General features: G+C 42.0%; 1 protein-coding gene across 1 annotated transcript; it reads left to right on the top strand.

Annotated features, from left to right (window-relative positions):
• Positions 1-1,142: 1,142 nt before the first annotated feature.
• On the top strand, positions 1,143-11,840 carry tdrd5 (tudor domain containing 5). The gene is made up of 17 exons (XM_061078200.1): positions 1,143-1,371; positions 1,471-1,682; positions 2,321-2,639; positions 2,961-3,136; positions 3,362-3,445; positions 3,563-3,619; positions 3,739-3,905; positions 4,272-4,395; positions 4,737-4,951; positions 5,268-5,477; positions 5,587-5,653; positions 6,083-6,283; positions 6,377-6,508; positions 7,964-8,029; positions 8,356-8,604; positions 8,729-8,912; positions 11,773-11,840. The coding sequence occupies exons 1-17, from the start codon at positions 1,143-1,145 to the stop codon at positions 11,838-11,840; spliced, it is 2,760 nt and encodes a 919-aa protein (XP_060934183.1).
• The last annotated feature ends 1,673 nt before the right edge of the window (positions 11,841-13,513 follow it).

A 13,513-nucleotide genomic window follows, 5' to 3' on the forward strand; every position in this document is an offset into this window, starting at 1 on the left:
AAAGCTAACGTCAAGTGCATGCTAATCCGATTGTTAGCCATGTGCTGCTAAGTTAGAAGTTACTCAAAAAAAAAATAAGGAGCTGCTGGACATGTTTAATCAATTTAAAAAAGATGAAATATGACTTATTTGAGAAAGGATATGTTTAGCAAGACTAGTTAATTGTTAAAACATGTATATATTCTGTATATAGATGATATATGTTCTGTATTTCCTTGTGTTCATGGTTTCTTTACCTGTACTGTCCCAGGTTTTTCTATCCCCTTTGCTGGAGGCACACTTACCCCTTCTGGTACTGATAAAAAGATCTTATCTCATGATGCCCTCCTCTGGTGTTCACACCACAGTTTCACTAGGGGTGGGAATTGGCAAAAATGTGACAATTCAATAGTATGCGATATTTGGGCCACGATTCAATAGTATCGCGATTCTGCGATACTGCAAGTATTGCGATTCGATTCTGCGATATATTGCGATTCATGTCCCCCATATTATTCAAAGGCATTACTAAAAATGAGGAAAATAAGACTGCTCAACTCACTTCAAATGTCATATTTAATTCTGTGAACAACATTGTCTTCTACACATTAACTGAAGTGCAAAAACTAAGAAAGGGTAGTGCCAAAACTTTGTCCTTGAACATTCAGGACACAGGACCTTTGTAATTATTTTCTGAATAGGATACCTCTCACATGAACACTGAGCTCAATCATATAAACAAGAGTAACCTAGAGCTGCAATCAAATTGAGACCTGCAAGGTCATGACCCAAAATGTTAAATTCATTTGGAATATTGGCATTTTTGTTCAGAAAAACGAGTTGGTGAACATGCTCAGATGTTAAAGTGCTCCTCTGGGCCGTTACTATATCTCCTGCAGTGGAGAACATCCTTTCCGCATACACACTAGGTATCTTTTAAACTCTGAAACTCTCCTCGTCATGCTTTGCCAGCCAGGGGCTGTTACATATATAATTGTAAATAAATATTGCAATACTTTGTGCTACAGTATCGATATAATCGCGGGCGCAAAATATCATGATACTGAAGAGAATTGATTTTTTCCCCCACCACTAAGTTTCACCCGATCACTTTTTCTTCCATTTTGTTTCATGCTGTGTATTCTGTTGGTTCAGCAGGCAACATGAACCAGGAAGTGGCTTTTGCAAAGTTGAAGAAGGAGGTCCGCTCCTTGCTCATCACTTGCAAGCTGGGCCTGGACCCGGAGAGCCTCAGGCGGGACTTCGCTGTGATGATGGGCTATCCCATTCCCCTGAAGCTCCTGGGCTTCAGGAACATCATGGACATGGTGAAGGAGATGCCCGACGTGGTGTCTATCCACTTCAACGCAGATGGTGGAATATTCTTAAAGGGTAGAGTTGAATTGTTCATTTGTGGGTGTTTATTAATTTGGATAAATATTGCAGTTCATTGCAGTGAAGTCACACTGGCTATGGTTTCCATCAATGCAGCTTTAGGGGATGAGTCCACATCGAAACTTGAGAACATGGTAGCCAATCAGCGCACATCTAAGACGGCCAGGAAATTTAGCAGCGGTGGTTCCGGCTACTTCTCGAACCGCTCCCATCACTATCCCCCCCCTTTGATGCTTCCTCGGCGAGGTCGTGCTCCTCCAGCTCTGCCTGCCCAGCTCAGGGCCCAGTTCTGCATCCTGCTCTCCCAGGTATGACCTTATCATTCACTGTGCCTCATCCAAACCTCTTGTGTGTCTTCTCCACAACAAGCTGGACTGTTTGAAACTTTTCAGATGTTTGATTAAAGGCATCTAAGCTAAATCGTTAGTTGAAGCGGGACAAGTATGATCCAATTGAGTTCGTTTTTTTTATTTTAACCTAATCAAACGCACCCAATTAATGGCGAGGCAGAGAGGCCAGAATGAATCCTATGTTTATATTTTTAACCAAAATCATGTAGTTCTCATATTGCAAATAGAGAGGCGGTGGACTTGTGGCAGAAACTTGGACTATGGGCAGAAAAGGTCTCTGGTTCGTCTCTGGTTCGACTCCACGGAGAAACAACAAAAAGACGAACCTGGATTGATCTGTCCAAAAATCCAAGAGTATTCTCCCTACCCTGTCTAGTGCCCCTGAGCAAGGCACCTTACTCCCCTAACATCTGCTCCCCGGGCGCCGTACATGGCTGCCTACTGCTCTGTGTGTCTGGCACCAGATGGGTTAAAAGCAGAGGTTAAATTTCCCCTTGCATGAGTGTGCCTGTGCATGTCTGTGCATGTGTGTGGGATAAATAAATGTATCTTAATCTTAATAAAAAAAATGTTGTTTAGTTTGAGTATTGAAGCAGTCCCTCTTCCAGGGTCCTCTCAGGTTATCTGACCTGGAGATCAGCTACCTGCGCTGCTTCGGCCACCCCCTGCGTGTCCACAACTATGGCTTCTACTCCACCGGAGAGATGCTGGAGGCAGCAGCAGACCTCGTCCTCATCCAGCAAGGCCGGCTGGGCTCAGTTCTGACCCTGAGGCAACACATGCTACCCAGGACACTGGTCAGACAGTGTAGTACACCAAGGAGGACTGGACCTGTGAAGCCACCGTCACCCAGAACTGACAATCCAGCACCTAAAGGGCCTGGCACCATTGCTCAGAGAGCCTCAATACTCCCAGGTGGGTTATAAGAGGAGTGGTTAGACTTGGTAAACTGGTAAATGCATCAGTTTTTGAAGAAACTGATGCATTTAAACCTTTTAACATCTTTATAAAATGTGTTTCTATTGAGCAATCTTTATCCAGTGGCTTGATTGCATTACACTTTTTTTGAGATCGGCTAGCTATTTAATCTGTCCAATATTTATGGATCGACTCGGAGTTAGCGGGTCGATCCATAACTAACTCACTGTTCAAACTCTATTTGAGATTTTGTAAGTTTTGCACAAAAAGCCCTGAGCAGTGGCTCTTGATATTTTGACACACGTTTTTGCTTTTCAGCTCCTGTCCCAATGCAGCAGAGTCCTTTGGACCAGTCGTCTGCTGAGACGACTTCGGGCCGTGTCTGTCAAGAGTCGATAACTGTCAGTAACAAGCCAAACAAGGTTGAGATGAACCAAAAATCTGAAGACAAGCTCTGCCAGGAAGATCAACTCTTTCAGAAACGCGTTCTCAAGGTTTGCTTTTATTTAAAACAAAGAAACTGCAACGTTTAGTCTGATCCATGTCCCAACCAGTAACATGAAGGAAGTGGGGTTTAGGACTTCTACTGCAGTCAGACATCATATACAGTCAATGGTCTTGTTGGTGAACCTGGAAACTCAAACAAAACTTAATGTTTTGTACATTTATTTAATTTAAGTTCAAATATCTCTGTTCTTTCTCCTCAAATTCTACATCAGCTGGAAGAGGAGCTTCGTCAGAGGATCCTGGAGAATGGAGTAGCTCGCACCATTAGTCAGGAGCTGAAGGACAAGTTGCTAAAGGTTACATCCACTAGTTTGAGCGAGTTGATTCATAACTTTACAATTATTTTTGAAACAAGAAAGATGCATTTTCTTTCTCTTTTGTAATGAAACTCTTTTCATCCTCACACGCTGCAGGTTGTACGTCAGACCTGTGGAGGGTTATCGGTGGAAAATCTGCCTGCAGAGTATAAGGTAAAAGTAAATCAGTCATTCGATGCTCCTGTTTACCATCATAGTGTCACATGAGAGTGGAAGACAAATTATGAGTGGTCACATTTTGCGCAGCTCATCTGTGTTGATTTGCTCTTCAGAGGCTCTTTGGTGAGGAGCTGCCGCTGCTACAGAACGGCTTTGTCAGTGTCACAGAACTGGTCGATGCCATGAGTGACACCTTGCACCTCAAGCCTGCAGGGGGCGACGACGGGCACCACTGGATAGCTATGGACATCCATGACAATGAAAGCACACAGTCAGGTGTGTACTTTCATGTGTTGCACGAGGACACACTTTTCTTAATATGGTTAGATATCAGTCATGCAACAGAGTTGTGTAAGCAATTAAACATTACTTTTGGAAAGTAAAGGTCAAACTGGCAGAATAGTGGAAACTCGGGGTGACAGGATTGTTTCAAGTTGATTTAGCTGTAAATATAAATGTTATGTTTATATCATTTCCATCCCTCTATTTATTTATTCACTAAATATTAGATTACCAGTCTCTCTGTATTTAAAACTTTTCTAATGACCTGTTGGAATAAGTACTTTTATTGTGTCTGTGGTTTTGAACTTATCATGGAATGAATTTTTCTGTATTTTGTAGACTCAAAGGAAACTGACAGTTCAAGCTACTATTTGAACGGTGGAGAGTCTCCTTGGGAAGGTAATCTGGATGCAGACATGGAAGAGATCACAGCAGATTACAAGAACGAGGAGCTAGAGACTAGTCACATTTCCACGACCCAAAAATTGGTGAGGCAACATCTTTTTTTTATTCTATTATTTTACATTACCAGACTCAATTACAAAGCAAGAGACCCAAATGAAAATGTCACAGGAATATGTAAACGTGAATCAGGAATTTACACTCAAAACAAGGAGTACAATGACCCATTATCAGTCTACCCTGCGTAATGTTTAGATTTTGTTAATGTATGGCTTAGTCAGCCCTCAAACCGGTCATCACTCTTTGTTTAACTTTTATTAGATATTTCATATTACTAATGTTTTGTTATAGTCTTGTAGACTTAAACTGCTGTGTCCTGCTCATTACTTCTTCTTTTTCCCCTTTTACTTGTTGTGACCGCCTGTAGAGGTCTGAGATGTATCCTGTCATCCAGGTGCATCGCAGCCCTGCTGTGCCCCTGGATGCTGTGCAGAGTCAGCATCTCAAACCGCCAATGCGTCGTCAAGCTCAAGAGCATCTACAAGTCCTGGTGGAACATGTGGAGTCGCCGGGACATTTCTACATCCGCTTCAGCAACAGCAAGGAGGCGCAGGCTATGGAGGACATGATGATTGAGATGAGGTGGTGGACCTGTTCTTGGCCACTTGTTTAAAAGACTTAAGAACAAAGTTCTTTTGAAATCATTAGCAATCTGCTGTTTTTTTTACTATTTCATAATTCCTGGCACACTTGCACTCTTAGTAAAAAAAAAATACAGCTTTGTCTAAGTGCAAAGTTGAAGCTGGGGTTCTAAAATTTAAAAATAAATCACTAATCAAAAAGGAATCCCGCATTTTAATAATTTCAAAACTGCTTCAGCCTTAAATTCACCTGATTCCCGATGCTTCTCTGGGAGCAATAACTTTGTTTCACTCTCCCTCTCGTGTTTTTGCTGTAGACGATGTTATACCTCTCCCAAGGTGTCGGAGCGTTACACCCTCCGTAAGCCATTTGTACGACGGGGTCAGGTCTGCTGCGTGTCACCTAGTGGAATATGGTTCTACCGAGTGGTGATCCATCAGATCATCAGTCCCACTCAAGTGGAGGTGTACTACGTCGACTTCGGTGGAATGACTGTTGTGCAGAGCGCAGACCTCAAGTTCCTCAAGTATGGGCATCTCAGACATTGAAGCAGTTAATCGATAGAAGTCGTCCCACGAAGCTGGTCAGTGTGTGTGTGTGGGTTGTAGTGAACTCTTCATCTCTCTTTTCACCAGGTCCTGCTACTTGGTTCTTCCTGCACAAGCTGTTGCGTCATCACTTGCTGGAATCAAACCCAACTCTGTGAGTGTGATAGCTGAACTTATATTATATTCACATTCATGTAGAGCTCTGCACCACTTCAACGTTAAAACCAAAATGCCAACTGTATCCCTCCTCTATCCGCTTATAGTTAATTATAGTATTCATCCTGCATCATGACTAGTCAGCTTTTCCTAGTACATAACCTATTTGTTGAGAAACAATTCATTTAAGGCTTCTAAAGACAGTAAGTGTGATAGTTTAACATTACATTTAACTTAAATCCAGACAGTAGTGGTTCCCTCATAAACATTTGAATCTTCCTAAAGGATAAACAAGTATAAACCAATATTCACTGGGTATATTGTCAAAAGATCAACATGTTTTCTGAGTCTTTCTTCAGTTGCACACAGTTTTATTATTCAGAGCTGTAATAATTTGTGAGTGAGTGTTGTGGTGTTTCTCTCTCAGGTCAGCTGGACTGCTGAGGCCACTGCTTGTTTCCAGAAGCTGTGCTCTGATCGCACCCTGGTGGGCACTACGTGTTGTAACACTGGAGATGTGCTGCAGCTCTACCTGTGTAACACGCTTACTGCTGACAACGTCTACATCCACCTTGCCCTGCTGAGCCAAGGACATGGGACACAGTGCTGCCCTACGGCCAGTGCAGCAGTGAGCCCCTCACACACAAACTCTTATTTGCATCATGATTATGATAAATACAAAAGTTTGTGATCAGTCACTTGATTGGTGTTCTTTCCTCAGCTGTGCTTCCAGGTCAATCCAGTGAGTCTCTACTTGGGGGAGGGAAAGTTTGACCTGCCAGAGATAGAGGAGGAGATGATCTGCCCTGAGCCAGCAAAAGCTCCTGAACCATCCATGTCAGCCACACTGAAGGTAGTACACACACAGACACACAAACTCACACAGGCCTGGCTGCTGCTGCACTTCTTTATTAAAATCTATGAGATTGTGGTTCAAACTAAAGATAAGTGTGAGTACTTGCCCACTTGGATGCGTGTGGTGGAGTTGTAGAATATGATGACTCAGTTGTTTTCTTACCTAAGAGAGCACTCTCCTTGTCTCTTCTCTTGCTCCCTCTCACACGTCAGTCTTTCAACGTTGCTGTTGTTCCTCCCGTTCATAGCTCTTATCTCACCAGGCCCACTGCAGCACCAAGCACCCCCAACACACAAACTGTACTGGCGTGCACACACAAACACAGTCAGTGCACGGACATATAGTCTGACTATTGGAAGGTCATCGCTGGTTGTTGTTTAGTTAATAAGATGGCAGCCGATCAGTGAGCTGTTTGAGGACTATTGGCTTACAAGGCAACAGAATACCCCCCATGAGTAAAGGAAGCTCACTGGTGACTAACTGGAGTTTCTGTTCATAGGTAGTAAGTTACTTATGTGTTGCTTCTTCTGAAATTAGGTATCAGAAAGGTTTTCCACACCCAGTGTTCTCTTGTTCCCCACAATACTTTTCCTCTGATGTGAGCAACTGATCCTGTTCACATCACAGTTGTGTAAATAGTCAACTTGAAGCTACCATACAATCATTGCTCTGTTTAAAATGTGTCAGCTGATCGTTTTTCAAACCTCAATACTGTTTTCTCAGTCTGTGCTGACTGTGCATCATGCTGCTCTGAATACTGATTTTAATGTGTACATGAAAAAGGTAAGCCTGAGCCAATATTTACTGTCAACCAACAACTCGTTATCTTTCCTTCTAGTGCACAGCTTGTTCTAAACTTGTCTGTTTGGAACGGGCTGTTTGTAAAAGAGCTCACTCGGTCCACAGAACCCTGCTGCTCCAAGAGCTGCTCACCTGTTTATTCAAAGTTCAGTGAGGCGATGAGCAGAACACTGAACTGGAGAATTAATAGCTGTTGTCGGGATTGACACTGTCACTAACGTTAATGAGTCCCAGCCACTGCTGCTACCTAGCAAAGTCAACACTGCACTTCCTCTGGTGTGAAGTCGATAAGATGAACTGTTCTCGAGATATGTGAATTAAATTAGGGCTGAAAAGTACGGATGAGTTTATATATCTCTATCTTTTTAATCTTCCTTTTAATTCAGCCTGATTCTGTCTCACTTTTCTGTTGTCTGTCATTTTATCTCAGCTTCTTTCCTTTACGGCATCTGAACTCTGATTGTTTTTACTGTCTTTTTGTCCATACTTCTATTTTAGTTTTTTTGCCATTTTTTTTATTTTGAACATGCTATTTAAATACATCTGACCTATGAACTTATTTATAAATCCGTAGCACATTCAACTATGGACCAGTTAAATTAGTTTGTGCAACGTAAGTGTGAAGCACTCAGAGGTTTCTTGGTGTCTCAGGTTGAAGAGGAAGAGCCGCCTGCCCTGGAGTGGATTGAGGACAGTGAGGTCATCCATCAGGTCAAAGTATGACCACCAGACACTGACCGCATGCACAGCCACACCCACACCATCTTCACTGTGTGTATTCAGAAAGCTTAGGTCTGTTAGAATTGGGATGCCTTTAGATTTTTAGGAAGGATTTAGACTGAAATATTGTTTTTAACTTACTTGTGGAGTACAACTCAAGATTAGAGATTTGGGATTGCTGATTTACTGCAGTCACCTTATTTTAATACGATTAAATGGTAGACAATAATGTTTATCTGAATGTGGACAAAATTATGTTATGTTATCAAAACAGAATAGTGTGATCAAATGCTGCTTCAGTCTAACTAGTGTGTCTTCTTAAGGATACGAAGGCCGTCAACCCATTCAGTGTTCCTCTGAATGAACCAACACGCAGCTGTAGTGAATTGGCCTTGGCCGTGACCAACGAGTTTCCTCACGCTAACCCTACCAGTCCTGCTACCAGTCCTGCTACCAGTCCTGCTACAAGTCCTGCTACAAGTCCTGCTACCAGTCCTGCTACCAGTCCCCTCGTCCCTCCAGATGTGATCCAGACCAAGACAACCCCAGCTCACTGTACAGCTGATCTCACAGTGAGGAGACATCTTTTGTCTTTTTATAGAAAGAATTCATAGCTGTGGAGTTGAGGTAACGGTAAAGTAATGAGTGATAACAGTTTTTTTTCTCATTATAAATCCAACCTTATTCTGTTTTCAGATGTTGAGCAGGACTCCTCCCACAAGTACTTCCAGCAATAATTTGAATTCATGTTACCAGACCCCTGGGGGGGAGGAGCACCAGCCGAAGGTCGCTGCCCCTTTACTGGTCCCACCACCTCGGCTCCTGCGGACCCTCTGCCTCCATACCCCTGACCTGGGCAAAATCAAGAGCTGCTATCAGGGTACGTATACACCTATATTCATTGATGTTATGAGGGAGGTACAGCACACAGTGTGGGTATAATTCATAATGATAACCAATGCTTATAATAGGTTTGTGACTGCTACAGATTTATTTAAATAAGTTTTTATAGTCAGTTTTATATATACTAAAGCTCTTTCAGCAAATGTAATTCTGTCAATGTTGAATGGAACCTTGTTGTTTTTCTCATTACTGTTCATCATATGGCAAAAAGCTTCACTACTTGTATGGTGCTAAGATTTAGTGCCAGTTTGGTGCATCTTGATTAAATGAGTTAAGGGACTGTTGGGCCATGGCAGAGGAATGAGCTCTAGTGAGGGTTGTAGCTGTTCCTAGTTCTTTTATTTGGGAGACAACCACATTTCCATAATGCTTAAGAGGGTGTAAACAGGAAATGTAGTAATGCCAAGTTTTGTTTGAACTGTATTTGTTTACATTTGGCACCATTAAATCTATGATGGATTTAAGTTAAGGGATTAGATTAATCAAAATGCATTGTCGAAGTCAAAATACATACAAATATACACTAGATTTCTAAAGTCATCATATAAAGCTTTAATCCTGAGTAAGTAAAGTTCCCTTTACATTGTAAAATGATAACATTGTGGAACAAAAGTCCAAATGTGCACACAAAGCCTTGTCTCATGCACACACACACACACACATTTTCTAATAGGATTATACAATGACCTTCATCAACCTGCACATATGCACACATTGGCTCTCGCTCGCTCGCTCGCTCTCTCTCTCTCTCTACCACACAGAAAAAAAAGCCTTCAATGAAATTAGAGTTTATCCATGGATGCATAGAGGGTGTATTGATTTCCATGGTGCTGCTTGCAGTAGTGGATGTACCTGTACTGAGAACCTGACACAGATTCAATTAGATCTGTTACCAGAGCTATTTGACCCAACAAGCCGCTTTCATTGCATTTGTCCTGATATCGATACACTGCTGTTCCACCACACTTCCACCCGGACAGTGTTAATGAGTTGGTCACGGCAGATTTATCTACAAATCGCTTTTTGCGACCTGCAGCGTTTTAGAATGGTTCACACAGATGCACAATTACAGATTAAAAAACACAATATTCTATGAAGTTACTGTATATTAACTTTAGGCTAATGGAAGTATTGAAATAGAAATTCTTCCTTCTCATATTTGGTCTCCTCGTATGCCCAGAGAAACGTTATGCTGCGCTCCCTGAAAAACCTGACATTGCCGAAACTTAACTCAGAAAAGAAAAGTCTATACTTACACACAAAAATGCAAACTCTGCACTTGTCCATTGTCGTGATTATCCTGTCTCTCTCATGATGGGCCTACGGCTGTGAGTGGCTGCTCAGCAGTTTGTTACCTGCAGGTCAGGACTCAGCTTGTTTTTCTGGAGTCTCTGCAGAATTGAAAATGACCATTTCTTTGGTTATTTATTTATCAGTCTGTTTGTTATGATGTTAAAACTAAGTTAACAATAGCAGAGATTTTTGCTTTTGCTGACTTCCAGTGGTTGAAGTTCTTACTTTTGCTGATGTAATGAACTAGTGCACTTTCTGTGAGCTTGTGATATCGCTGTCGGGTCTGAGTGCAGGTCCAGCAGAAGACACCTCTGAACAACTGTAGGGACATAGGTTGTCTCATGTTTAGTCTGGGACTTAAGGCCAATTTATGCCTCTCCGTTTTTTCTATTACGGACAGATAAGACCGCCCTATCCGTCGTGAAACGTCCTCTCCGAGGGCTTCGGACAGCTTTTTGTACACGTCTGATTTTTCTAACCATCCGTCTTCATGTTGGAGACCCGACGGACCGCTCTTGGCTGTGATTGGTCCGCGAACGACATCATTTCCGTATGACGTCATTTCCGTATTTCCGGACCTCAAACTTCCTGTTTACATGTAGCGACAAACACGAACACAACTATGATTCTACGATTAATGTGACGTGTGTGTTAAGCCAGCGGAGTTGTCCGGCTGACGGTGGCTCGTTCGAGCACTGAGGGCATGTGTGCACGGTCACATACGGTTATAACGAGCTTTCAAAACGGCGCTAGCAGGCTAGGCTAGCGGGCTAGGCTAGCCACCATGCTAACTGCGGTGGTAACAGTGCAAGAACCCGCCGTCACGACTTTAATTCCACTTCTATCATGACACTGTTTCTATAATACCGTCAGGTTAGAAGCAAACACTGGATAGTAGTTGTTAGTGCCGGGAGTCCCTGCTGACTGTGTGTGGAAGCTGGGGGGGAGCTAGCTCCGTGTAGCTTCTAGCTACATGTAGCCTCAAGCAGATTCAAGCTGTGGAATCAGCAACACAGTTCGGAAACAAGATCGGGGAACCGCTGCGCTAAGAAACGATTACATCAGCATTTTGACACGCTGGGTGTCACTTTATTTAGTTCTGTTTGTTGCCATGGTTCAGTGTGTGGGACGCAAGCTAACATGTCAACAGAGACACGTGGACTTCTTCTTCCCAAATGGGGTAGGCTTCTCTGAGCTCGTCTTCCGTTGCGCCACCTATGGGTTTGGCAGTGAATTTTTTCCGGACGTAGACTGACGGAGAAGTAAAAATCAAAAAGACTCTTTGTCTCCCGCTGAGACCTCTCCGAGAAACGGACACGTAGTAGTATATAAGAGCCTTTAAAGACAAGAACCCATCAGGTGTTATGGAGGGGACGCTGTGGCCGGGCGACAGTCAAGATGCTTTTTAGTGACTTTGTTCAGCGTGACAAATTCTTTTTGTGACAATAGGCAAAATCACTTACAACATGGCAAAGTAAATATTTATGTGAAATGTATGAAAGTATTAATATTAATATTGGTTTGTGTTTGATTGTGTTGTCCAGGTGCACCTGTGTCTCTGCTCCAGATCCGTAACCCTGGCATCATGTTTCCTTTGTTTGGGGGCAGGTAGGTTTGAGCCTCCTGTCACTAATCTGAAACCAACTTCCAACGACCTGAATGAGTCCAAACACAAAGGAAGCCTTATTTACAGCATAATCTAATAACTATCACTGACCTGAAGGAAGTGTTAACATATGTTTTATAAGAAGTTACTTTTCATGTCATTTTAATCATCTAGATTATTTAAACCTAGAATATGTTGAGCTCTGTTAGTTTGTAGTTGCTGTATTTGTTGCAAACAAAATACAGGAAATTAAGGGTTGTTCTTTAACAGTGAATAAGTTTGTCAGTGTTGTTTGTTATAAAAACACTTTTTGTTTGGGTCAAGTGTTTTATCATTTTCTCAGAGGCCATCAAGATGCTCGTGATATAATGAATCTTTTGTTGTTTTGCGTAATAATATTGTTCTGATTAAGGTTGAAACATTTAAATATTCAAACGTAATGAACATTACAGTCGTATGTAAGTCATGACAAATGCAGTTTTTGTTTGGGTAATAAATTTATCATGAATGTTTTATTGTCTCAATTTGAGTCTTGTGATTCTTCTTCATGCAGCCACGACCTGACACTAGTACTTAGATAACCTTTCAACACATCAGCTTTTTTCTGTTTTAGTTTATTTTATGGAGCAATAAGCCTTTTAATGTAATCTAACAAATAAAATATGAGCAAGAATATAAACATATATTCTAGTTAAATTTCTTGTCCAGCACTGGGTCACGTGTAATGCTCAGCTGTAAATGAACAGACATAAACAACATGTTCAGTTGGTAAATGTAAGAAGATAAATGCATATAAATGTGTATTTCTGCAGAATACGCTTGATGTGGAAATGCTTCAAACATATTTTGTCTTAAAATCCAGTTAGTGTCTTAAACTTGATCCTAAGAGCATCGGAAGTTATAGTTTCTTTGTCGTGTTTCTTCTTGGTCCTTTGTCCTTGAAAAAATAAATAAAATCCAGTAAATTTTTCATTTCAGCGTTGATTCAGTAAGTCTGCAGCTGTCGTGCAATTCCTCACTTCTTCAGTGTCCATGTTACATTCACCCCAGCAATTAATCCACACTTTGCCTTGTGCTGCTGACTCAATCAAATTACTCGTATTTACACGAGTCTTCTTGTCCTCCTTGCAAACAGCTGCACATTAAATCTGTGTCTGAGAGAAGATGAGATGAGATCGCTGCACAGGAACAATGAAAAAAACAACCACCCTGAGACCGACTCTAAAATCCCTGACGCTCATTGTCTCATTCATTTTCCGATGAGAGGAAAACATGATGTGTCTTTTTGAAACCTGTAGAGACTGGAACTGAAGCTCAGGAACCAAATTGTGTTGGGACTAAAGGTTAAAGCCGAGTGTCTCGTCCGGGATCATTAGTCTGCATCCTGCTGAGCTCCCTGACCTTTCCTGGCTCAGCCTATTAGCTTTTTAAAAGGCTCCTAATGAGAGGAGCTCCTCTCACTGAAAAACAGAAACACAATGAAGGCCATTAACCTACATACTGTACACACATTCTAGTTCACTCATTCTGGTGGGGACCTGACATTGGCGTAATGCATTTCCTCGCCCCCCCGACCCTCAAAAAGCTCTAAACATGCGGTCCAGCATCCTGGTTCCCGCAAAGCTGTCAGATGCTCGGTTTTTGGACCCCACAGATATAGTAAACACGTTTAAATGACT

This window comes from Limanda limanda, chromosome 9, assembly GCF_963576545.1.
Source record: "Limanda limanda chromosome 9, fLimLim1.1, whole genome shotgun sequence".
Lineage (NCBI taxonomy): Eukaryota > Metazoa > Chordata > Actinopteri > Pleuronectiformes > Pleuronectidae > Limanda > Limanda limanda.